Raw genomic sequence first — 27,939 nt, forward strand, 5'->3', positions numbered from 1 at the left:
ATTTACTTGTGAGCTTGTTTTTCAACATCCAAGTAATTTGTTGAGCTATTTACCAACTTTTGCAATATGCCTTCTGAACTTCAACTCTTTGGCCACCATTATCCCTAAGTTCCTAGCCTCATCAGTTTCCTGCAAACCAATACATCAATGTGATACACCATATGCAGCCTTTTAAAATCAAAGTGCATAACCTTACATTTGGTAACATTAAATTAACAATCATTATCCTTTGTTCACAATAATAATTTAAATCATCCTGCAGGATATCTACATCACCTTTATTAACTATTGCTCTCCCAAGTTTTGCATCATCAACAAACATCTGAATATCCCCTCTTAAATCTTTCCCTATGTCATTGATATACAAATTAAAGAGTAGTGGTCCTAGTACCAAACCTCGAGGTACTCCATTAGTTACCATCATTCTCCTAGACACATCTCCATCATATACTACTCTCTGGTGTCTGTCTGTCCCCCTTCCCCTTATCCATACTACTAGCCTCATATCCATTCCCATCCTCTCCAGAATGGGAGTTGATTTCTAATATCTTGACAAGCACATTCCCTGAACTTGAATCCTGTCAAGCATTTGTAAGCTTGAGGTTGTTGCTTGAGATATATGCTGAAAGAGAATAGATGAACTGCAAATACTTCTTGACTATTCTGCATGTAAAAGTATTTAAAATGCTAAACATAGATCAGCTCATCAACAGTCTCTAGGTCTTTGTTTAGGCACTCCATAATTGCTCTTTCACATAATTCTCTAAGTGGAATGGCTGTGTCAAAAAAAACTTATCTTCAGCCAAGTGAGAAAACTGCTTCTGGAATAGACCTCTAACTTCAGTAAAGCACCATTGTGTATGAAAAATGCAATTTTGTAGATATTTAACTGTTTTTAGATTAATAATATTAAGATAAAAATAAATTTCACTTAACAGTGAAGTAGAATTGAATTTCTGTGTATGTGAACCTGAGATACTACAGAAATTGAAACCCTGAGGTGTGCTTGTATATCTGTGAAACAGACATAAAAGCACACCTTCCCCTCTTATCTGCAGCCAGAAGATTTAATTCTTATATGTAATTCTCCCTTAGAGAATTGGCTTAAAACTGGTTTAAAGAAATGAAAAGAAAGGAACATGGCAACACAATTGCAGTAGCACAGAGGAGAGGAATTATACCAATATTGTAGTTATGCATTGTCTTATATAAATCCATATATGAAAATATGACTTGTGCATTATTTCACCCTTAGTATCACCTCTGGGTCTGGCTCCCAGTGATGAGACCTCAAAGGTAGAAACCGGTCTGGGTAGTGACCCTTCCCATAATGCATAGCATTATGCATGTCCGCAAGGAGATGTGCTTTGCATTATGGGATACTAAGGCAAGTGATGTGAAGTCATACCACCTTTACCACGAGTTGTCCCGGTCCTGAAAAACTTCAGGTGCAAATTTTATTTGCTTACACTTGGATTAAGCCAAGTATATCATTTCTTGGTATCCTTAATTTATTTAAATCCAATAATTTTGCTGGAAAAAAAAGTTATATACATTTATTTTTTTTCTTGATGTAAATGTCACACACACACACTATTTGTTTCTTGGCTGCAAGTGCTATTAAATTTCTATTCTGAAATCTAGGCACACAGGTTTGATCCTAGATATATGAAATTACTATAATTCCCCTATATTCTGAAAAATCAATCTTAACTTCCATAATTAAGTGAATCGAGTCTTCACACTTCCATATACTGAAATGAGAACAGTTAATAATACTAAGAAATATACAACATTCTTAATTTAACAAAAACAAAAAACTTAAGAGCTAAGAAAGATAAATAAATTGCATGTTATGAGTTCAAAATGAGCTAGCTTTGTAATCCAGTAGTGATTTTAAACTACCTGTATTTAATCTTAAAATTGAATGTTTGTAAATCTCTTAACTTTATCTGCATTTCCAAGTTTGAAAGAAGCAATTACTTTAACTCTTCAGGTATAAACATTCTTTTCCTGCTGTGGAAATAAAAATAATCATTCTACTTAATGATATATGTCAGTAGCTATCACTGAAGTTTGCAAGTGCCATACCCTAAAACTACTTTCTCTCTTTGTTGCTATTCACTCTAACCCACTAATCTGCCAAGCAGTAGACTGCAGTGAGCATGACCCTGCAAAATGCAAACATCCCAAAACTATACTGAACATTTTTTTTAACCTACTTTAGAAGCTCAAAATAGGTGAACCAAATATAGGCTCAATAATATTCCAAGCCCATTATGGTTTACCACATAGCAGCTGACTAAAATAATTATCTCAGGACAAACATCGCAAAAAATCCATGTCAAACAAGTAGTTTATTTTATATGTGTGTGTATACAATAAAACCCCGTTTTTACGTTCCAGCAATTTACGTTTTCCTGCCATTTACATCGTTTTCCGTTGGTCCCATCTTAAGGCCTATTCTTACGATATATTGTTTTCAAGCCATTAACAACTTGATGTGGACGTTATTTTCCATAATTTGCGTTTTTCATCGGGTGGCAACACTGATTTTCGAATAGATTTCCTCTCATTCAAATAGATTTCTGCAGAAATCTGCGCATTTCTGTTCCCAGATGGCGTTGCTTTTGGCTGTAGTTTCGTTTCAGCTATCGCGGCGACTTGCACGCTTGCAGTAGTAATGAGCGATACCTTGATTTTTCAATCGCAGTACGAATTGATATTGCAGAATTTCTGCTACGTAATTAGCGTGTGGTAGTTGCTTTCAAGTTGCGGTGGTGGATGATCCATGCTAGTAACATGGAGAAAAAAAAGACAGAAAATGTATTTCGGTAGAAGAAAAGATGGCAATTCTCCGATGTGTAGATTGGCATGCTGGAACATGTGTGCATTTAGCAAAAGATCTTGGACTCTCTGTGTCCAATTTGAACACGATAGTAAAAAACAGGTCAAGCATTGAACTCAATGCAAAGCAATCTGGTTCTGTGTCAAAAAACAAAAATATATCCGGACATCGACATACGATGAATTGGATAAACTTGTAGCGGAGTGGTTTGTTTCTACGAGAGCATCGGGTATTCCAGTTGATGGTACTATACTACAAGTGAAAGCCCTTGAATTTACTGCAAGGTTGGGGGTTAATGGTTTTACTGCGTCAAATGGATGGATGATCGTTTCAAGACTTGTCACAATATTGTGTATAATCAAGTGTCTGGAGAAAGTAATAGTGTTGCAGGGGAAACTGTAAACCAGTGGAAATATGAACTAAAGACTATTATTCAGGACTACGAACCGAAAAATATTTTCAATGTTGATGAAACTGGGCTCTTATAACATTCTGCCAAGTAAAACATTGTATTTTTATGGTGGAAAACTCAGCAAGCAGAAGGTAACTGTTTTGCTCATGGTTAACGGAGCAGAAAAAATACCTCCACTGAGGTATTTTTTCTGCTCTGTTGTGATCTGATCCAAGGTGTTTTAAGAACGTGAAAAATCTGCCTAAGTATGATGCCAACAGCACACCATGGATGACCAGCAGCATCTTCACATCCACCATGCATGCTCTGGATGCTAAAATGGGGCAAATCACCACAAAATACTACTACTGCTAGACAAATGTCTTGCACACCCTGAAGATCTGCAGCTCAGAAACATTACATTAATGTTCTTTCTCCCTAATTGTACAAGTGAGCTTCAGCCATTAGATCTGAGCATCATCCATGCATTTAAATGGAAATATAGAAAAATATTTGCTGAAAAAGCTGTGTTTATGCATGATAATGGTATGGACCCAAAACAAATGACCATATCATTCCTTGATGCCAAGAAAGAATAACATGCAACCATGCATCATGTGGCCATAGCATGGTTGCATGTTATTCCTGAAACCATATCCAACTGTTTCTAGAAGGCAGGAGTTATGTTTGTGGAAGAGGAACAACTACAGGAGGAAGAAGATGTGTCAAAGCCCAATAACTGGTATGTAATGGATGAGTTTCCCTCATTTCAAGACTATATTGATGTTGATGACGGTGTGATCACATCAACAGTACCAAGTGTAGAAGACATCCTTTCCAACCACCTTGGTGAAGAAGAGGAAGAAGTAGTTGAAGAAGACTGTGATCAAGAACCTACCATCCCTACTAGTAAAGAAGTAATGGAAATATCTCTTTTTTGAGGGCAATATATTGCAAGTGCATTAGGAGACGATGGGGCATTTAATGCCTTATACACTGCCTCTCCACAGTGTATAAGGCATTAAATGCCTTATACACTGTGGAGAGGCAGTGTATAAGCATACAAGAATGCAGAAAAATCAAAAACAATCAAAAATTAAAGATTTTTTAAAATAGATAAATATAAGTAATTGTAAATGCATTTATTTTCAGTTATTAAATTTTTTAATCTAGTATGTAGAGTCACATACTAGCAGTAAGTCATCTTTTAGCCTTTGTTTAATGTTTGTTTACATTTCCTGCTATTTATACTTTTTTTCCATCAGTCCCCTGGAAAGTGTAAAAAAGGGGTTTTACTGTATATGTATATGTATTCATATTTACTCGGTAGATAATGTTATAAAAAATTAGTTTGAATGACTATATACCGAGAATGAAAAAGAATAAGGTTTAATGTTGAGATACTACTAGTTTCGTTGAATAAATCAACTTCTTCAGGTATCACAGGCAAAGAATTATGTAAAATAACAGACATGATAAAATTACATCAACAGATCTAGTATAAAAGACAATAGTACATTTTAAAACAGGAATGCGTGTTGGAGTTCCAATTGAAGTTGACTGTGTGTATGAGCTGTCACAAGTGCACCAATACTGGACAGTAGCAATGTGTGTGTCAGAAAGATTGTAGCTAAGGCTGTTGTTAATATGGGATGAATCGAGGGATATTTCTCTAGATTCGATAATCTTTCTTTCGAGTTCATCATAACACACATGGATATTAGAAGTTTGTGGCCAGTCTACGAGGTGTTGGTGGCCTTCATCTGAGTAAATAGAGAAGAGAGCGATGGCCCTGGTCCTATTGTAGGATATGTCTCTTTGGTGTTCTTCCATACGTAAAAGGATGGATTTAGCTGTCTGGCCATAATATGGTTTGCCACATTCACACAAAATCTTGTTGACTCCTGGATACTGAATAGGGAGATGTTTCACTTTAGGTCTACTTAGTATGGAGCGAAGTTTTGGAAACATAGTGAAGCAAGTTCTAATGTTGAATTTCTTAAGAATTTTTGCCAGTTTTGGGGGGAGAGAGAGCTGATGTATGGCAACGATATAAAAGCTCTTGGGGGAGAAGAATCTTCAATAGCAGTTTAGCAATGGAAAGAGAAAAATTTATCATTCTTTTTAAGAGAGAAACCATTGTTGACAAAAGTCCTTTTTAGTAAATGGAGTTCATTTTCAATTGAACTGTAATCACATATTTCATCTGTTAGTAAAGGTCTGGCTCGATGTGCAAGGGTTGAAATAATACCAAATTTTTGCGAAGGGTAGTGATGGGAAGAAGCATGAAGATATCTGTCTATGTGTGTGGGTTTTCTAAAAATGGAGATTTTGATATTTTCAGCACATCTTGTAAGTTTAAGTCCAGAAAGGGGAGACAGTCGTTGGATTCCAGTTCGTAGGTAAAATTGATTTTCTCTTGAAACTTGTTGAGGTGGTCTAGAAAAAAATGTAGCGATTTTTTTTCGTTACTACGTTTCCAAAACTTCGCTCCATACTAAGTAGACCTAAAGTGAAACATCTCCCTATTCAGTATCCAGGAGTCTACAAGATTTTGTGTGAATGTGGCAAACCATATTATGGCCAGACAGCTAAATCCATCCTTTTACATATGGAAGAACACCAAAGAGACATATCCTACAATAGGACTAGGGCCATCACTCTCTCTCTAGCCACGTTCTCTTCTCTATTAACTCAGATGAAGGCCACCAACACCTCGTAGACTGGCCACAAACTTCTAATATCCATGTGTGTTATGATGAACTCGAAAGAGAGATTATCAAATTTAGAGAAACATCCCTCAATTCATCCCATATTAACAACAGCCTTAGCTACAATCTTTCTGATGCACACATTGCCACTGTCCAGTATTGGTGCACTCGTGACAGCTCACACACGTAGTCAACTTCAATTGGAACTCCAGCACGCATTCCTGTTTTAAAATGTACTATTGTCTTTTATATAGATCTGTTGATGTAATTTTATCATGTCGCTGTTATTTTATATAATTCTTTGCATGTGATACCTGAAGAAGTTGATTTATTCAATGAAACTAGTAGTATCTTAACATTAAACCTTATTCTTTTTCATTCTCGGTATATAGTCATTTAAACTACTTTTTTATATACAGTAAATCCTTGCAGAATGTGATTTTGCATATATGCTTTATCATAATTGTTTCCATTTAATTTGTCCAATGCTAGAATTTCATTCATACGTGGTACGCTGCAGAGCGTTGGCCGGCAACCTTTGCTTGGTGCTGCCCGCTAGCTGAGTGACCCAGGCCGAGTTGTGATCATTTCACTCACGTTAGCAGAACTGTAATCACATATTTATCAGTGTTTATCCTCTTCTCCTTTTGCACTTGTATTTCTTTTAATTTCAAAAATTCAATATTACATCTAAGAAGAAGAATGAAGATGATAAAGCAGCAAAAAGACGGCAAGTTTTGGCATTATCTCAGAAAATTAAAATTTTAGATAAGTTGAAAAAAAGTTTTTTGAGGAAATACATCAGGCAACTTCAAGTGCAAGCCTCTGCTCATTTATCGATCTAAAACGCCTCGTGCATTGCAGGGAAAAAATTTTGAGCAATTGCCCGTTGTGTGGAAGTGGAATAGAAAAGCTAGAATTAAGGCAGAGGTGTAAACATGTCAGGCATGTTTACACCTCTGCAAATAAAGCACTAGACAAAGGAAAGCACGACACGCTAATGGCATTTTGGAAGCGATTCAACATAAGCCACCGCATAGAAATGATTAAACTTGCATGGGAACAAGTGAATTCATCAACATTGAATGCTTGCTGGTATCAGCTCTGGCCAAAAGTTGTCAACAATTTTAAAGGATTTCCATTAATTGAAAATGAAGCCAAAGAAATCGTATAAATTGCAAAAGCAATTGGTGGCAAAGGATTTTCTGATATGGAAGAAGGAGAAGTCAAAGAATTAATCTTTGACTTCTCCTTGAATGACGATCGAGGAATAAAGAATTGGATGATCTTGTAACACTAGCCGACAGTGAAAGCAGCGATAGTGAAGAAGAAGATAAAGCGCCTTTAACTTACAAGAAGTTAAACAAATTGTTAAAAAAAAAGGAACTGTCTGATTTTGCAATGGAGATTGACCCAAATGAAGAAAGAAGAGGACACTTTATGAAAGGCATTGAAAAACTCTGCGCTCCTTACCGCGAAACTTTTAAAGAGTTGCGTCAGTCATTGTCCCAACAAAAATCACTAGCTTTTTAAAAAAATAATTGTATCATGTACCTACTTATTAAGCAGTAACAAAAATCCTTTCAATTACATTTGTTTCATTTTTCCCTTTTAATTACAACAATATTTAGGTTAGTTTAAATTATACATACATACTTTCTTAATTTGAACTATACATAACACATTTTTTTCCATAGAAAGTTAACTTGGCGGAACGCGATTTTGTCGTGCGCGCAATGTATTAATGATGTAACCCCCGCGTTCGGCAAGGGTTTACTGTATATATATATATATTATTATATATATATATTATTATATGACACCTCCAAGGAATTCAAAGACTCATTGGGGAAGGGCACCTACTCTACAACTCTCCGTCTCCACCACTCAATCCACCAACTACACCACCATCTACTGCCCACCACAACTACTAGTATTTTAAGACAATCAGAAACATCTATGCCCATGGCTGGATTCGAACCCGCAGCCTTTTAGCTGGAGAGAAATACGTTAACCACTAGGCCGGCTGGTTGAAAAAAGAAGGGGAAAAAAAGGAATAAAAGAAGGGGGGAAAAACCCTCACTGGTAGTCAATAGTCCACAGTAGGTTAGTCATGTGCTCCATAATATTCCTTAATCCAGAAATTTTGTTGTAAATCCAACAAAGGGATAAAGGACCATGGGTCCAATTAGTGCACTTGCCAGAAAAGTTAACAGAATATTCAGGCACAATTTTTTTGTGAATTTGGCTGATTTAATATGGAAATAATATAAATGGTGGTATAGTGGAACTAGTTGAGTAAACTTATCTGGAATAAGAGATAATCAAAAATCAGCAGTATGCTGGCCAAATGCAGAGTATACCTGTCTTCCAACCACTAGGCCATGGGCTTAACTTAGTGTGCATGAATTTTTGTAAATGTCTTCATGTGAGTTGATGAGTATGAAACCACCACCACTGGTATTGGAGGCCTGAAGAGGCTTGAGAAAGTACAGGAATTCTGGTTAGGTGATCCAGAAATCCTTTCTAGAAAATTACTGGATTATCTGAGCATTACCTCATCCATATTACTAAAAACATATGATAAATTAACAAATTTTCATGAGTGGAACTCACAAAATGTGTTGCAACTAGTTTTTACTTAGTGATTTTAAAGTTAGGTTAGAAATACCAGTTGGTGGTGAAGCACTAGATACTAAATATCAGTGACATGGCTATATTAACAAGTAAGGAAGTTGTGTTTATTGGATTGGCGTTTGCTGTAGATGTAGGACATGAGAACTTTTTTTTGTAATGATGGAATTTTGAGTTTAGCTTTTTTTGTAATGGTGTTTGGGTTTACTTTTCCTGAGAAGTGACTAAACCTTCCAACTTGACTGATAAAGTTAGGGTTTGTTTCTCCATGCCAGTTAGCTTTTCTGCCTTCATCCAAAGACCATAAGAGAGTAGAAATAGTGTCTTTTGTATGTTTGTTGTTCATATTCTGTTTGTTTTTCATATTCTGCCAGAAGAATACTACATTTTGGCTGACCAACATGATATGTAGGTCTTTCTGCATCCTCTGGGGATGTCTTTCGCCAGATGCTATGAGAGTGGTTTAATGAATCTTTATAATTATCAACTGTAGTTAGAATTATGTTGATGTTTTCAGTGAATTTTGATTGTGACCAATTGACTTTCCTGAGATTCCAATTGGGATATTGGGAAGTTATTTATTCTGGGGGATAAGTCCTATTGTAATTAGGCAGGGTCTAGGTTTGCTATTGGGGAAAAGGAGGAAGGCAGTATTTGATAGGTTGAGTTGAGAGGAGTTCCTTCGTATCAGTGGTGGTATTTGATCCCAATCTTCTAGAAGTTTCCCAAATTTTTCCTATGACGGAACACTTCACAAATCATGAATTTTTTAATAGAACACCTTGGTTAGAGTCACAGCATTTAAAACCATTCCAGGCTCATATTAATATTAATTGTGATAATTTTGCACAGAACACTTGTTCACTTTCTGCGGCACACAATTTGGAAAACCCTGGTCTAAGCTATGGACATGAGCCTTGTTGACTCCAGGCAGTCTGCAAACCAGTATGTCTGCTTAGATGTTGTGTGCTTAATACTTATAGTGTCTAGGATACCATTGTTGCTATTTGTACTCTGAATGAGGTGTTAGAAGTTGCTACTTCCCAAACAGGAGCCAGTACAGGCTACTATCATTCCCCGAGATTGAGGTTGCTTCTGACATAGAGCAGAGGGCCTCTGCAGCCACACAAGTATCTGCTCACTGGCCATGGCACCTGCTCACATGCAGCATCTCTGAAAATGAGCAAAAATTTAAATTTTGCATTGATACAAAGAAATTCCACTTTAAGAAAATTAAAATCTGTAATACTTCTTGCTTATCCTTCTAAGTTTTCATTACTGCTATTAATGGTTTGAATTTTGCATATTCTGTCATTGAGTACAAAGGGAGCTAATTACATTCTGTTTGGCATGCATGTATGCTATTTTTCTGCTATTTCACTATGCCTTGATTACTTAGTTACTTTGTGATATGACAGTATTTTAGTGATAAAACGTGTTTATCCTGTCTTCTTTGTTGTGTTTCATTATTGTCATAATGGAACACAACGAACATTATGGTAATAATTGACAAAACAGGCATATGTAATTACCACTATAATCCTCAGTATGTGTGATAAGCAAGTTAAAAATACAAAGGAACTATTAATGACATACGAAATTGCATCAACCTTACATAAATAAAATTGACTCAAGTAAACTGTTTTTTTTTTTTTTTTTCTTCACTCAACTGAAAATTTTGCTCATTGGATGACTAGATGAGATTTTTCAAGCCCTGCTCATGTAGTGCCAGTATGTATCATACTTGGTACTGTACCTCATCTTTGGAAGGTCTCTTTAGTCATCTGTTTCGTGAATGACTAAAATTTCTAAGATTTTGAATAGGCATTAACTCTGCTCTGCTTGTGTCCTTAACACTCAACTGGCAAAAGTTCATTGTTAGTCTAATATGCTTTGTCATTTGATTTTAGAATAAAACATTTCTAATGATATTTTGCACATTTTCACGTGAGTTTATTGCTTTATATATATGCCAGGAGATCTTTGCAGATAGTTTGGCATCCAATGCAATGTGCTGTTTATCGTTACCTGAGATAGTACATAAAGACAGTCTACTTTTTAATTTAAGCAGATATAAGGAGTGTAAACTGATTAGTTTACTTACATATGAGATTAAACTCCATAAATGTCATATTTCACAATAAACTTGCAGAAATGTAAAATGAAATTTTATATGCATATATATATATATTTTATAAACATAGATTTAATGACTAAAAACCGAGATAACTTATAAAGATTTTAATAAGAATAATACGACTAGTTTCGGCTTATAACAGCCTTCCTCAGGTATTCTTAAAGGAAAAGAATAGTAATAAACATTGAAGTATCTAAACAAACTGGAAATTACAGGTAAAAATTCCACACATAATTGATACATAAAAAACGTTGTACTTTTTCAAGTTGTTCTAACAGGCGTGCCATTGTTTATTGCAAGTGTGCATGCAGGCTCACGTGAACGCCAATATCGAATAACTGCAGCATGGCTATCTGGGATGTTATAACTCAAATTGTTATTTAAGTGGACAGGGTTCAGCAGGATTTCCCTTGATTCTACAGTTTTCCTCTCAAACTCATCATCACAGCGAAAGATATTTTCTGATCTATCCCAGCAAACGGAGTGGCTTTGTTGATCATCATTAGGATCAACAAAGAACATGACTCCAGTCATGTTCTTTGAAAAAAGAACATGACTGGATAATGCAGTTGCATGAGATCTTTTGTAAGAGATGTCTCTTTTATGCTCTTCTATACGTTGTTCAATAGATTTGTTAGTTTGTCCAAAATAAGGGATATTGCAATTGCACCATAATTTATATACACCTGGATATTTTAGGTTGTGATGAGTAGGTTTTAGATGGCTGATTAGAGAACAGATTTTAGGAAGTGTGGTGAAGAACATCCTAATATTATATTTTTTAAGGACTTTAGCTAATTTTTTTAGAGACTGTGCTAATGTATGGAATGGAGATGCTACCTTTAAAATTAATAGTTTCTGTTGTGCACTGTCTAGGAGGATCCAGAAGAAATTTCTTGATCGTTTTTTCAGAGTATCCATTTTGTTTAAAGATAAGAGTGAGGTGATTTATTTCTTTTTGTAGTTCATCTGGTTCAGTCAAGAGAGAGCGTGCTCTGTGTCCTAAGGTAGATATAGTTCCAAGTTTTTGTGGTGGGAAATGATGAGAAAGATTATGCAGATATCTATTAGTATGAGTAGGTTTTCTGTACATAGAGATTTTTAATCTTTCAGAGCATCGTTTAAGCATGACATCCAGGAATGCTAAGGAGTTATTATTTTCTAGATCAGCAGTAAATTTTATATTAGGATGTTGGATGTTTAGATGATGAAGAAAATCTGTGAGAGATGTGTGGCCATGATTCCAAATAATGAATATATCATCAACATATCGTTTCCAAACTTTTCGTTTAAATGAGAAGGAAGATATGGCTTTCGTTTCAAAATCTTCATGGAAGATGTTAGCTAGAACTGGGGACAAAGAATTGCCCATTTGCCAGGCCTTGTTTTTGTTGGTAAACGGAGTCCTGATATCTGAAGTAACCAGAATGAATGCAGTGTTTTAATAAAGTAAACTTTTTTTGGATAATTTGTCCTTTAGTAATGTAAGTACCTCGTCCGTAGGAACGTTAGTAAATAAAGATATAATGTCAAAACTTGCTAGAATGTCATTTTCATTGATGGGTATATCTTTTATATGCGAAACAAAATCTGTGGTGTTTTTGATGAAAGATGAAGATTTATTGGAGAAACACTTGAGGTACTTTGCTAGATATTTTGAAAGTTTATACATAGGTGAGTCGATTCCTTCTACAATTGGGCGAAGAGGGATGTTTTCTTTATATATTTTGGGAACTCCATAGATGCGTGGGATAAGTGGATGGAGAGAGCGTAAAGAGAGGCGAACATTATGAGGAAGTTCACTTGCAGTCTTCAACAAATTTTTTGTACGGTTTTGTAATTCTCCTGTAGGATCTTCCTGAAGAATTGAATATGTCGAACTATCTCCAAGTAATTGAAGCATTTTGTTGTGGTAATCTTTGGAGTTGAGGATGACCGTGGAATTTCCTTTATCTACAGGTAAAATAATAATGTTACTGTTCTGTTTTAGATTTTTTAGGGCTTGTCTTTCAGCCAGAGAAATATTATCTGTTGGAGGTTTAGCATTATTTATAATGAAAATCGATTCAATGCGAAGAAGTTTCGCCAAATGATTAGGAATGAGTGAACTTGCCTTTTCTATTTTTGTAAGGAGAGATTCTTTAGGGATAAATTTTGGTGAGGGAATGAAATTGAGACCTTTGCTAAGAATATCTGTTTCCGCATCCGTTAAAATATGAGAAGATTTGTTCACTACAACTTTTTCAGAATTAATACGGACTTCACTATGACCAGATCTGTTTTGTATCCTGATTGTTAAATTTCCTGATAAGAGTATATTTATTCTTGTTTTGTATTCGTGTGACTTGTGCTTCACTGCTAATGATAAAATCATGTAAGTTAACATTGTCCATAATTTCTTCAAGTTTTTGAGATAAGGATCGTTTTGTGCTGAACAAAAAAAGCTAAACAACGTTTTGTGTCTAAAATTCTTTCGTTGAGGAGATCCATCTTAGCTTTACGGTAAATTCCTTTAGCACGTTCTGTTGTTATCTTTCCTTGAAATGAGATGAAATTGGGAAAAACTGAATGGAACTTACAATGTTTGAGGAACACTAACCTGTTTATTTTCAATTCTATTTTCTTCAATGTTTTTTTAAAATTCCTTTGTATCATTAGAGACGCCTCGTCATTTAGGCTATAGATGTGATAATCGTCTTTTACTCGGTTGTTGTGATACATTTTAAAATCATAGATTTAATGACTAAAAACTGAGATAACTTATAAAGATTTTAATAAGAATAATACGACTAGTTTCGGCTTATAACAGCCCTCCTCAGGTATTCTTAAAGGAAAAGAATAGTAATAAACATTGAAGTATCTAAACAAACTGGAAATTACAGGTAAAAATTCCACACATAATTGATACATAAAAAACGTTGTACTTTTTCAAGTTGTTCTAACAGGCGTGCCATTGTTTATTGCGTGTGTGTGCAGGCTCACGTGAACGCCAGTATTGAATAACTGCAGCATGGCTATCTGGGATGTTATAATTCAAATTGTTATTTAAGTGGACAGGGTTCAGCAGGATTTCCCTTGATTCTACAGTTTTCCTCTCAAACTCATCATCATAGCGAAAGATATTTTCTGATCTATCCCAGCAAAAAAAGTGGCTTTGTTGATCATCATTAGGATTATTTGAAAAAAGAACATGACTGGATAATGCAGTTGCATGAGATCTTTTGTAAGAGATGTCTCTTTTATGCTCTTCTATACGTTGTTCAATAGATTTGTTAGTTTGTCCAAAATAAGGGATATTGCAATCGCACCATAATTTATATACACCTGGATATTTTAGATTGTGATGAGTAGGCTTTGGATGGCTGATTAGAGAACGGATTTTAGGAAGTGTGGTGAAGAACATCCTGATATTATATTTTTTAAGGACTTTAGCTAATTTTTTAGAGACTGTGCTAATGTAGGGAATGGAGATGCTACCTTTAAAATTAATAGTTTCTGTTGTGCACTGTCTAGGAGGATCCAGAAGAAATTTCTTAATCCATACATTAGCACAGTCTCTAAAAAATTAGCTAAAGTCCTTAAAAAATTATTTTTCAGACAGAAGAGCAACTATGACACTAAAAACCACAACTGTAAAGAAAAAAGTCAAACGAGGCTGTCTCCAAGGTTCCTGCTGTGGGCCAGGTTTCTGGAACATCCAGTACGACTCGCTTTTAAGACATGCTGTCACTACTGAAACAGAAGTCATAGCCTTCGCCATTGATAATGATTCGGGGACGCGACGCCTTACAGTTAGAGGTAACGGCCAACGAAGAACTCTTTAAAATTGCAGAGTGGGCACACGAGAAGAAAATGACCTTCAATAGCACGTCTAAAGTGCTCCACATCTCACGAAAAAATCAAAACAACATGTAACAGTCTTCCTAAACAGAGAAATTCTCGAGGTAGCCAGTGAGCTAAAATACCTGGGAGTAACGATAGAGACGAAAAATTCACCTTCAATAAGCACATTTCATATGTTGCCGAAAAAAAGCTTACAAATAGTAAACCTCCTAGCTAAGTCGGCAAGGATTAAGTGGGGTTTAGGTCAACAAGCACTGAAAACGATATATACCGGTGCTATACTACCACTGATATCCTATGCTGCACCTAGATTAATAATACAGGAAACATACACTAAAATCGAAGATAAACCGACAAAAACTAAACGGAGTTCAATGCCTTATAGCCATATGCATAATTAAAGAATACAGGATAATATCTTTCGAGGCAGCTTGCATTATTGCAGCTCTAACGCCGATCTGCCTGAAAATACAAGAATTATCTCTCATATATGAAGTCACTTCTGGAAGATATATCGAAAGTTACAACATCGATCCAAATTGCTATGAATGTCTGCTTCACTACAGTAAGTGGCCTCACCCAGCAAAGAAAACAAATATTAAAGAGAAGGAAAGCTCTGAAAGTGACGAATTCCAAATATACACTGACGGAAGCAAAACTGAAAGGAACGTCGGTTGTTCGTTCACTACATACAACAGACAGTCCATTATACAAGAATACTGTTCTAGACTACATCGTCTCTGTTCCAACAACCAAGCAGAACAACTTGCCATAGTTCAGTCACTCACTTATCTCCAAGAATTAGAACTCAACACCTCTCAGCAAAAGACAGCAACAATTTACAGCGATAGTAGAAGCACTATAGACGGCATAAAAAACCAGAACAACCATATTGCATTGATAGAACAGACAAGAAATCTGGTTCGAAATCTCACTCTAGAGAGATGGGAAATCAAATTCTGCTGGGTGAAAGCGCATTCTGGAATAGCAGGAAACGAGAGAGCGGATCATTTGGCTAAAGAAGCAGCTAGAAACAAGCTACCAGAAATTCTCGAAATCGGCAATAAAAAGACTTGTAGAAGAGAAAAGCTTAGACATGTGGGAAGAAGAATGGAAAACATCAAAAAATGGATCAACAACAAAAGAATTCTTTCCTAGTATCAGAAACAGACTCCGGCTGAAAAGACTCCATTTCTCCTGGTTTTACTACGCTACTAACGGGACACAAAAAACTAAGACACTACTTATACAGATTCCATATCCTGGAATCACTATCATGCATTTGCAGTCCACACCTTCAGCAGACTGTTGACCACATACTTTATGACTGTCATCTATTGGACTCCATCCGGATGCCCCTCATGCAACACGTCATCACTTCCGGAGACAAGTGGCCAGTGTCAAGACAGAGACTTATCGAAAAGTATTACATAGAATTAATTAAATTTGCTAATAAAATCAACTTCCAGTCCCTGTGATCTAACATAAATACTGTTATGTGAATTATACTGTATAGTGTTAATATATGTATGAATAAAAATCTAAATGTAAATATGAAAATTGATACAAAAATATAAATAGAAATGTTAATCAGTACTTGTAAGCTACATGTAATATAAGCATTCTAATGCAATGGAGCATGTAGGAATAAATTACCTCCTGGTAGGGTTACTATTGGAAGGAAAAAAACACACACAAAAAAAACAAAAAAAACACACACACACACGCACAGGTGCACAAGTGCAGTTTAAATGCCACAAAGAAAAAAGACAACTGTATTCAGATCAGCCAGCTAAACCTCTGTGTGCATCCATTGGAAAAAAATAAAATGACTTTTTTCACATTAAGATCAATCCAAATATGTTAAACTTTTTGTTTTTATAATTTGGTACAATCACAAGTGGATTTATGATTAGAATTGGACTGCAATCTTAAGTTGCTGAAATAGTCTCTCTGGTTGGAATTTTGCCAAGGTTATCTATTTTATAAGAGAGGTTCATTAAAGATTCATAGGACTTCTGGATCAATACATCTAATGATTTTGGTTCATATATTATAAAAAAAAAATCGAAAGAAATTTAGGTTAGAAGAGTATTGGAAAGGGTTAACGAATATAACAATTTGAGTATTTTAGTCCTATATTGAGGTCCTCTACCTATTCAGCACATTTAAGTTGGTGGCATTATCAAACTTCAAATTGTGCAACTTTGTTATTAGTCACTCCTTGGCACTAAAGAAATTATTCTATACAAAGGGGTAAATTGCTAAGATTTTAACGTCAACCCCCAGCAGTCACAGAAGTTTAAAAACAATTCTCTTTTGTTCTAAAACTTCTTCTTACTTCACTTAAAGACAAATTGGATCCATTCTCTGATGATAATACTATAGACAAAAGATCAGTTGCAGTTTGCTGCAATTGATCTTTTGCAACTGAAACTCTAGAATTACATTTCTTAGAGCTTGAAGTCTATAAAACACTAGGTGGTTGTTTACCAGCTGTTGTGTAGGAAAGTGAAGAATTTTCGCCAAAGCAAGACTTGAAAAGTAAACTGAAGGCATAGTTCAGTTTACTTTTTCCATCTCTCTCCATTTATCCCAAATTTAGAAATTATCACTGATATTTCTGACCTGGTTTTTTTACAGCTTTCATAGGACTAATTGGTCATGGCATGGAGCTGCTATTATATTTTTAATGCTTTATTATTCAGTATTATTCATAAAATGTTTTATTGATTATATGTACCTTATTTTTTTTAATTTAAACTAGTTTGATTTAGTGTTTTGTTCCCTTGTAAATGTCTGGTCATTGAAATCAGGTAGTAAGTTTTGAGTTTTAAATCTTTAAATTTTAGAGATACAATTTAACATCTTTTGTTAAAGAATATTAATATATTTCTTCATATTATTTATAAATTTAAAAAATGAAAAATTACTTTTTGCAAATAGTGTTTAGCAAATTAATATGATTCACTTTCTACTATAAATTGTTTGGTATACTCATAATTCTGGTTTTTAATACTTTTCTAATTCATTTTCATAGCATTGTTATTATCAAAACATCATCAGTGATTGAAGCAGATAAAAGAATTGCCTCACAGCTGAGAGTGTTAAATCTGAATGATGGTTCTCCATACGAAACTTTGCATTCATATGTTAGCTGTGCTGTAGCGCCATATTTCAAATCATATGTTAAAGAAACAGGAAGAGCTGAGCGGTATTAATAAACTTATTGCTTTTAGTCTGCTGTTTAAATTTGAAGTGCTTTATTTTTGTTAGTATATATTGATATTGGTACTGTGTGAATAATAGGTACATAAACATTTTTCATTGAATTAGCATTATTATTAATAAAGCAATATTTATGTTATAGCAGATAAATCAATAGGAACAGAATACAAAACAAACTAGTTTTTGCCACCTCCAGAACAAGTAGGATTCATCAAAAACTACAGCTGTCACTCATTTTCTCTCTCTCTCTCTCACACACACACATATATATATCAGGGGCGAATATTCCGGGTGTGCGGTGCTCATCCAAGAAATATCAGTATCACCGATATTAAATTTTTGCATTTATTCCCGTTAAAGACTCCCCCAATTATTTGCAGACTTCACTTGATTCCTAAAATTGAACACAATATTCTAATGCTTCATTTTCCTCTTCACGAGGGTAATAAAGTACTTCATGAAGAGGGCACTTTTTGATGTGTAAACATTTCGTCACATTCGCGTTAATAGCTCGGATGTGCTTTTAAAATGCATACACCTTTGAGCCCTTCGAAAAGATGTAAAGAGGGGGCAGCTGGTCAAATTATTAGCGTTTTAGTGTTTTTAAATCGCTAAGATGGCAAGACTGAGTGAGCGAACATATTGGGCTCACCCAGCACCGGCTGTGATTGGTTATTGTGTCAACCAATCCAATTGAATGTTATCACCTTGTCATGAGTTGAGCGCTTTCTGTATCTGATGACTGTATTACAAACAGCTGTTACACATGTTTTCTGGAACTGAAAATTTGAAAATGGATGTTAGGAGATAAAAGCTAATTGTTTTTTCTTTTGCTTGTGCAGTATAGCATCTGTTGCAGTTACAAAATTTTTTAACGGTATAGAGACATTTTTATTCTAGTCTTCGGAAACACAGACAGTAAAAAAATCTATTCCTGAATAAAAATGAATATTCAGTGTATTATAAGACGTTGATCTACAACAAAACACCAGTGTAAAAATATTCATAATTTTAAATTACTGTTTTTTAATTGTTTATGTTAGTACGTCATTAGTTTTGGTTTCATAATATGTATTGGCGGCACTTGTGATGTGTACGTTATTGATGTTATTTTGTCAAAATGAAATGTGAAGCATTTAAATAAATGTATGTGCTTACTGGATTTGGATAGTTTTGTTACTTTTAGAAATTTTATTGTGTTTAAAATTATTAAGTGCTGTGTTTTGTAAAGACATTCTCGTAACGCTAACGGAGACGACACGTCAGCCATTATACATAACTTCTTGCTTGCCACTTTCATGGAGTGCACATGCTCACCGAGGAGTTTGATGGGCGATTGACAGCTGACAAAGAGAGCGTTCAGTATCGAGATAATGAAAACAACAAGGGAGCGTTCGGTATGGAAGTAATGGAGGAAAAACAAAAGAGAGCTAATGGAAGTTTAAGAACGCAGGCCGGCAAAATTTTATTGTTAGGAAATTAAGTTTTTATGTGACAGTCGGAGGAATATTAATAGAAGATTCCGAAAAAAGGAGCCGTAGAACTGTGAGCCTTTAAGGTGGAGGAGTTAAGACTGTCGATAAGTATTGATAAATAAAAGAAAATATTGCAATCGACGTTCTACAGGAATGTTCGAGGAAACGCTGATTGAAAATTTCATCTGTTTTAAGGACGACCTGATCTATCTGTTATTTCTACTGGAAAAGGAGACGGAATTTAGCAACTTAGATAAAGCAGTAGAAGAAACTTTTTTTGCTAGTACAAAAAATTAACAAAAATTGAACTGCATGAGGTAAGAGTTCCTATACTTCGGTGAATTCAGAATATCTTTGAAGTAAGATATTCTGAATTCACTGAAGTATAGGTACTCTTACTTCATGCAGTTCAATTTTTGTACTAGCAAAAAAAGTTTCTTCTACTCTAAAGTGAGTCAGGAGGAAAATCTATATAACGGTGATGAGAAAGGATTCTATGGAAAAAGAAGAGAATCTTATATCTTCGAAAAAAGGCCTTAACAAAGAAACTGACTATGGACATTTTGCTATTGTGTAAACAAGGTGTTTAGTCTAGTAGATGTGATTAAGTGTATGTTAAACAAACCAGTAATGGAATGAGTCAGAAAATGGGTGATCTCTAAAGTATAAGTTTATTTTAAAAGGCCTTGGATCCGGTTATTTTTGTAGTTAGTTGTGTTATTTTATTTGAATTGTATATATTGTTTTTGTTTTTTTGAACGTGTATATTTTGTATTTGGTCTTCAGTCTCTGATTTTTCGGATTCTGAAAGAAACAGTTAAAAGTCATTGCACCAATCGGAATTGAATCCTTGTGCATATAAATAAAAACACTCGGAAATAGAAAAAAACGTTAGAGAAAATCTCATAACAAATAAATTAATAAATAATCCCCCTCTTTATGACAATTGGTAACAGAGATTAAATCTCTTTATAACACCAGCATATGTGAGATTGATAAGACAGAAGAACCGCTGAGACTAAAAAAAAAAACTTAATGAATTTAGGATTCCTGAAAGCGTGAATAATTCCGATAATGATCGGATGTTATGTATACTGAGTCTCAGTAAACATAATAAATTTCTTGGGAAATGGAGCGAAATATACACAAACCAGAGAAATACACATAACATATGCAACAAATTTTACAAGATGATTTGCTGCTCCATCAAACCATATTTATTCCTGCAATACTGTCTCTTCATAAATTTTTTTTTTTTTTTAATTAAGCCATAATAAATTCACTTATTTAAATAACGAAACCTGTGGTGAGTTCATAACTAAAAGTAACAGATGTATTAACCACAGTGAAAATTATTTCATTGTAAATGTTTCATCCTAAGTGTCTTAGGACATCATCAGTACAGTAGTTTAAACAATAATAGGAATAACATACAGTTAGGGTGCATGATTACAATAGAATCTCATTAAACATGCGTAATACGTTACAGAAGTAAAAAGGAAAAAAATAATTAATTATTTTACGCAATTTTGTATGACAATTTCCCATACTTTATAAATAGTAAGAACGTCGTTGTGGTTTAAATTTGGTCTGTGTAGTAGGGCTTCAGAACTTTCTTTATATAGAAGTTCGTGTTTATATAAAGATCTATGTAAAAGTTTAGACTTTTCCCAATGAATCCTATGGCTTGGATTTTCAATTTCATGTTGAGAGAGACCAGATTTCTGTGGTTTAAAAAGACGAATGTGGTCTTTATGTTCCGAGATGCGTTTGTGAACAGACCTACCTGTCTGTCCAAAGTAAGACAATTTGCATGAGCATGGAATCTCATAAATGCCAGGCAACATCATAGATGAGAGTTTGTCTTTAGTAGAAGGTAAAAAGTTGATAGGTATCAACCAAATTTACAACTTTTTGCCTTCTCCTATTTGCATGAGATTTGCAAAACTTTCATATATCGATAAAAATGCAATCACACGGTCAGTGGTGTCCGCAGGAGGAGGGGGGGGGGTAAACGGGATCGAGTAAAAAATTCCACAATTTTTTTTATATATGAAATTGTGCAAAAAAATATTAATTCTGAATACTTTTTTTCTAAGAATTAAAGATCATTAAAATTGATGTAAAATGAAAATAATGTATTTATAGTTTACATTGCCAAGTAATTACATAAAAAATGCTAAAAGACGTTTATTGCTATAATTATTTATTTAAATCAATAATTATAAAAATGTATTGATGTAATTATTTGTCTCCAAGCTTAGCCACCACCCCTGGAAAATTGTTTGCGGGCAGACGCAATATCCCATGTATATGGTCAGATTGACGTGAAATTTGTAGCACGAGTCGCATAACCCACACAACAGCACACCCAACTGAAATGGGCATTTCATATATATATGAAATGTGTATATATATATATATATATATATATATGACTGACTCAGTATGGTTGTATTAGTTTACCAAAAATCTGGGAGAGAGTCATTTTATGATCAAATTAATATTTGTTAATCTCTCTCTTTATCCAACAACAGATGGTACCAATTGGGACTTTAGTTCTTTGTGTTGTTCATTTATAAATTTAAACTGTTCCCATTATTAACTGATGGTTGCTGTTTGCATACTGTTACAAACTATTTATTCTGAATAAGTAACATGTAGACACAGTTGAAAATATTCAATTAAGATGGATTAATTACAAAAATTTTGATAAATGTTTTCAAATGTGTCCATGTGTTACTTATTCAGAATGAATAATGCGCAGTTATCTATACATATATGCAATAAAATAAATCATTAAAAAGACAAATGAATTCCAAAACCCATGAGTCTTAGTATTCGTTGATTTTGAAAAGGCATTTGATTTAATCCCATTGTTAACTATTTTAGAAGCCCTAAAAATCAAGGTATAAAAAAAAAACCTTATATTGATATAATTGGTCATATATATCCATTCTGGTGAATTATGGCCCAATCTTCCAAGATGAATCAAGCAGGAATAAAGTGGCTCTCATTCCCCAGAGGCCAGATTGTTATTATCTATGGCAGCAGGCAGTTAAATGTGAAGACAGGTTGCTAAGAATCCCTGGGTAACCAGATCACATTGCTGTTGGAAACTAGCCCTTGGAACTTTAAACTGTAGGAATCTGAGCAGTCAAGCTAGGCTGAAAAGCTAAAGTGACTGAAGTGGGTCATTCTTGGACTGTATGAAGTTAGATGTAATAGTGAAGAAATTCTTCAGTTAAAAAAAAAATGGGGACATACTGTATTATGGGAGCCAAGATTAGGAAATCATCAATGGAGTTGGATTAATGATTAACAAAAATTTGAAGAAAAATATAATAGAACTTGACAGTATATCTGATCGAATAGCAAGTACTGTTATGCAAATAACAGTACTTGCTATTCGATTGTTCATAAATCTCTTAAAGATATTCTCAGGATCATCCAAGTCATACTGATAAAAAAAAAAAATGAATGACTTCTATCATGATGTATTCCAACTTTACAACAAAGGAAAACATAATTTCAAAAGGTAATGGGAGACTTGGATGCCAGAATCAGATGAATACAACAATCAGATGAAGCTTAATGGGAAATTTTGATATGGCATGAGAGATGATAGCGGAGCCAAATGTAATATAATTTGTAGGGAGCCTGTGTAGGTCAGAAGTGGCGTTTGCACTCCATGCCGTTTGACCACACAAAGAAAGACTTGTGTTCAAATCTAGTTGCCAACTAGAGGAATTTTTTCTAAGCTTTTTTTTGACTGGTTCCTGAGTTAGTTGATCTCTGGCACTGGTAAGCGGATTTTTCTCCTGGAAACTCGGGTTTTTCGTCCTGTGAACTCAAAATCGGCCATTGAACCCACATTATTTTCAGACATTAAAAATATTGTGTTAGGGTTGGGGGCTACGAGATGGTGGCACTTGTTAGCCACCCTCTTCACTGCATACCAATTAATTAATGATAGCCTTGGGTCAGCTATCTCTGATTGGCTACCAGTGGAGATTGAACTGCCTGCTTAGTCTCCAAAAAAGTTAGATAGGACTGAAATAGCCTTGCCTACTACCTATATGGGAATAAAAAGGTGTTAGCTTATTTATTATTTTTTTTTCCAATTAAAAAAACACACAGGAAGTGGACATGGAAAAGTTCAAGTGGAAAAATTAATGAAATTGACTTTATCCTGTCCAAGGAAAACATTTTTCAAGACTTTTTTTATCAACATCTTCAACATTGGAAGTGACCGTTGTATAGTATGCAGTAAGATTCAAATAACCAAATTGGCAAACAAGTTGCCAAAAAGAAAGAAGAAAAATGTTTTGAAGATCAAAACATAATGTATATTAACACAACATTAAAAAAAAAATACATTCCAACATGAACTAAACAATAGATTTAAAAATCTTTAAGATGAAATGCTGATCCATCAGAAAGCATTGACATCATTGCCCAAAATCTTTTTCAGTGTCCACTTGAAATAGCTGGTACCACAGAATGGAGATAAGACAAAATTTCTGAAGAAAAAATTATATTAACAGCTTATGAAGAAATGAAACAAGCAGATAACCCACATAATAAAATTGAATACACTGAATTGTGCAAAACAAGAAAACATATCATGGAAGAAATAAGAAAATTCAGTTTTAAATTCATATAACAAACAATCGAAGATAATTGTAATCTCAAAAAAGACAAACAAATGATAAACAGATAATCAAACTATGAGATGGAACCATAACCAGAGAGGTATGCTATAACAAAAAGAATTGAAGAATATTACTCAATTTTATATCTGAATGACAAATCAGATGAAGAAGATAATTACAAAGTAACTGAAATACAACAGATTCTAATAGAGGAAGTTATGTGAAGTATCCAAAGCTTGCAAAGTGGAAAAGATGGAGTAATAGCTGAACTTCTAAAAGCAGGTGGGGGAGGGAAATGATCTACAAAATCTTGGGAAGACTATTTACCCTATGTCTTAAGAAACATGATGTACCACAGCACGTGGAAAAAGGCCATCCTTATTCTGATGCATAAAAAAAGGTTAAGTAGAAGACTTGACTACCAACCCGGTCAGTCTACTATTGCTAATTTACAAACATTTTGTCTTGTAGGCTCTGTGCAGCTCTAAACCTAGCACATCCAAAAGAACAAACAGGCTTTCGAAGTGGCGCTAGCACAGTGGACCATATTCAAGTTATAAAACAGATTATCAAATGTTGTGACACATATCAACTACCATTATGTTTTGGTCTTATTGATTATGAGAAAGCCTTTGATTCAGTAAAAATCCTTAATGGATTATGAAACCATGAAGTGGAGGAGCCATACCTCAGGATCTTCAAATCGACATACACCAATGCAACAACAATGGTTCATTTCACTGGATACATCTCTACTTAGGAAATACAGAGAGGTATAAGACAGGGTGACACAATATCTCCAAAACTATTCACAGCATGCCTAGAAGAAATATTCCAACTTCTTGATTGGGGAGGTAAAGGTCTGAAGATAAATGGAAGATATTTAAGCCATTTCTGCTTGGAAAAGACAGTTATCTTTATTACAATTGTGCATGAATTACAGACTTGTATCCATGAACTCCAAATTGCTAGCAAAACAACTGGCCAAAATATAAACCTAAAGAAGACCCAAGTTATGTTCAATAGCTAGTTCCAACCAAAAATAATAAAAGTCAATAAATATGAAATCGAACAAGTAGATAATTACATATACTTAGGACACTGGATATCAATGGAACAAAATATCAGGATGAAATTAAAAGATGCACGATGCTTGGTTGGAATGAATTTGGAAAATTACAGCCAATATTCAAAAGCAATTACCATTATGCCTGAAAAGGAAAACTTTTAACCAGTGTGTTCTTCCTATATTGACATATGGCTGTGAAGCATGGACACTAAATGCAAAGGAAATTAAAGATAGCACAACTTAGTATGGAAAAAAACAGAACTTTGCATATCCACTTCACCAACATCTGTGAGCTCAGCTCCGACCTTAGTGTCCACTACCATCTGCAGTCTACCAAACCCCACTTACTCTTTTTAGCAGAAACTCAAATCTCACCTCTCCCCAGCACTATCCATCTCAACCTCACACTGTTTAGCTCCTTTCGACCCAAGGGTGGCATCTGTGCATATATCTGCTCTGACATACCCTGCCAGAGAGAGCGCCTAACCTAGAATTGCCCAACTTTGATCTTCTTTGGTTGAAAATACCCCTTCCCCACTCAGTCAAATTCATCTGCTGTCTCTATCGCTCTCCTAATACCACCAGCCACTCTGAGCTCTTTAATTTCCTCTCCTTAAAAATTGATTTTCTCCAGTCCCACTCTCCTAGCAGCAAAATCGTCCTCCTAGGAGATTTCACTGCCCATAACACCAACTAGCTTTCCTCCTCCAGTTGTATGGACCTTGCAGACAGAGATGCTGAAACATTTGCCATCACTAATGACCTTACACAAATTGTTCACATGCCAACCAGAATTCCAGATAACCTGAACCACTCCCCAAATACCTTAGACCTCTTCCTTACCAATGACCCTTCCAAATACGCAGTGAATGCAGTGAGCTCCCTGGGTAATTTGACCACAATCTGGTGCTCATCTCCTTCTCCATGCAGCAATGCTTACACAGTCACTCCCACATGAGTATTTTGACATTAAACAGTGGGAAGTGGGACAACCTCTGAGACTACTATGCTTCAATCCCATGGTTGGACTATTGTTTCCAATCTTCCAATCCAAACATATGCAGTGAACGTATCACCAAAGTAATCCTCATTGACATGGAAACATTTATTCCCCACACTTCTCTGAATTGTAGTCCCCTATCTAAACCCTGGTTCTCCAAAAGATGTGCCAAGGCTGCATAAATGAAAAATCAAGCATACCACAACTTGCTTAAATCAAGAACTCCATCCACCTTCAATGCTTATACTGAAACCCAAAACTGATGCAAGAAAGCTATCGATGCTTCCAAAACAGAATATGGAATGGGCAAAAAACAGGAAACTTGCAGCCTGCCCAAATGGCAGCCGTGCCTTTTGGTCTCTTGCTAAAGCAGTTGGTCGTAACTTTTGCCCTATACTATTCCCATCCCTATCATACCCAGATGGCTCTGTTGCATCAGCACCCACAGAAAAAGCTAATCTCCTGGCTTCACACTTTGCCTCCAATGCATGAATAACTGACAATGGTAAATGCCCCTCAGTCATTCCAACTACCCAACATATAATGCTCTTATATCATTTTACCAGAAAGAGATCAGAAACTAATTGTCTTGAAAAATCTCCTGTCCCTAATGGCATTCCTCTAATTGTCCTGAAGGTCTGTGCACCAGAACTGACTCTTTTCTTATGCCATTTGTACATACTCTCTTACTTAAGTGGTATATATTCCAAACCCTGGAAATTGGCTTATATTCAACCCATTCCTAAGAATGGTGTCAAATCACTGCCCTATCTCACTCACCTCAGTCCTATCTAAAGGAGAAAAACCATCAATTCTCAACTCCTACACTATCTTGAAGGTACTCGGCTATTAAGCGACCACCAGTATGGATTCTGGCGCTGCCAGTCAACAGGAGATTTACTCTCATATCACCCTTCTCTGGACAAATGCCATGGAGAAATTTGACGAATCTCAAGTGGTTGCACTTGATATCTCCAGAGCTGTTTGACTGCATCTGGCACAAAGGCTTACTAAGCAAACTTCCATCATTTGGACTGTCAGGACTTCTGCAGTTGGATTGGCAGCTTTCTGTCTGGACACACATTATGTGTGATGGTAGACAGTTCCCTATCCTCTCACCATTCAACTAATGCTGGGGTTCCACAAGGTGTTGTTCTCTCACCAACCCTCTTCCTTCTGTATATCAGTGACCTACTTCAGTTGACCTCCAACCCAATACACAGTTTTGCAGATGACAACACATTGCACTCCTCCCTTTCATTTGACAAACCTTACTCTACACCAGCGTTTCCCAAACTTTTCCTACGACAGAACACTTCACAAATCCTGAAATTTTCACGGAACACCTTGGTTATTTTGTAATGTATTAATTAATAATGAATTGTTAATTTAGCTGATTTATTATTAATTGATTATTAATTAATTAAACATAAACATCATTAAATTAATTTGTGCTGATTTTCATTGACACATCCCATTTTGATCACCAAAAATTTATATTATTATTAGTACTAACGAGTGAATGCAGACTTTTTCTCCTGTGTGCTGGTAGTTTCCCCCTCCTTTTGTACATCCTGGAGATCGCTTTGTAGGCTGGTGGTGGATGATTCACTATCTATTGCATCACAAACACCTTCAATAAGAGATTTCTTAATACCAAAATTAAACAAGGTCCCTTGTCTCTTATTCATATTAAAATTTAAATCTGCAGGCCTATTACTTTTACAAAATCATGGCACTATGGTTTTGAAACTTTCACCCTACAATACGAACTTGCGAAGAAAGCATTCAGTATTACTAGATTTGAGAACTGGATACAGACCACAGATCTTCAATTTTAGTTGAAAAATTTTCTTTATACTTCCTTGCTGATTGATCACTAACATTTGCAACACAGATGTTATTTCTTTCAGTTTTGAGAACAGAGGATACGCTCAATTACCAATTA

General features: G+C 35.1%; 1 protein-coding gene across 1 annotated transcript in view; it reads left to right on the top strand.

Moving 5' to 3' along the window:
- Positions 1-27,939, top strand: part of Dhc64C (dynein heavy chain, cytoplasmic) — a 1,087,706-nt gene that overhangs the window by 32,165 nt on the left and 1,027,602 nt on the right. The window contains exon 3 of the mRNA XM_090398628.1: positions 17,605-17,778. Within this exon, the coding sequence (XP_090254754.1) occupies positions 17,605-17,778 (174 nt within the window). The remainder of the gene's footprint in view (positions 1-17,604; positions 17,779-27,939) is intronic.

This window comes from Typopeltis vanoorti, chromosome 10 (assembly GCF_054136105.1).
Source record: "Typopeltis vanoorti isolate ZY-2024b chromosome 10, IOZ_Tvanoo_1.0, whole genome shotgun sequence".
Taxonomy (NCBI): Eukaryota; Metazoa; Arthropoda; class Arachnida; order Uropygi; family Thelyphonidae; genus Typopeltis; species Typopeltis vanoorti.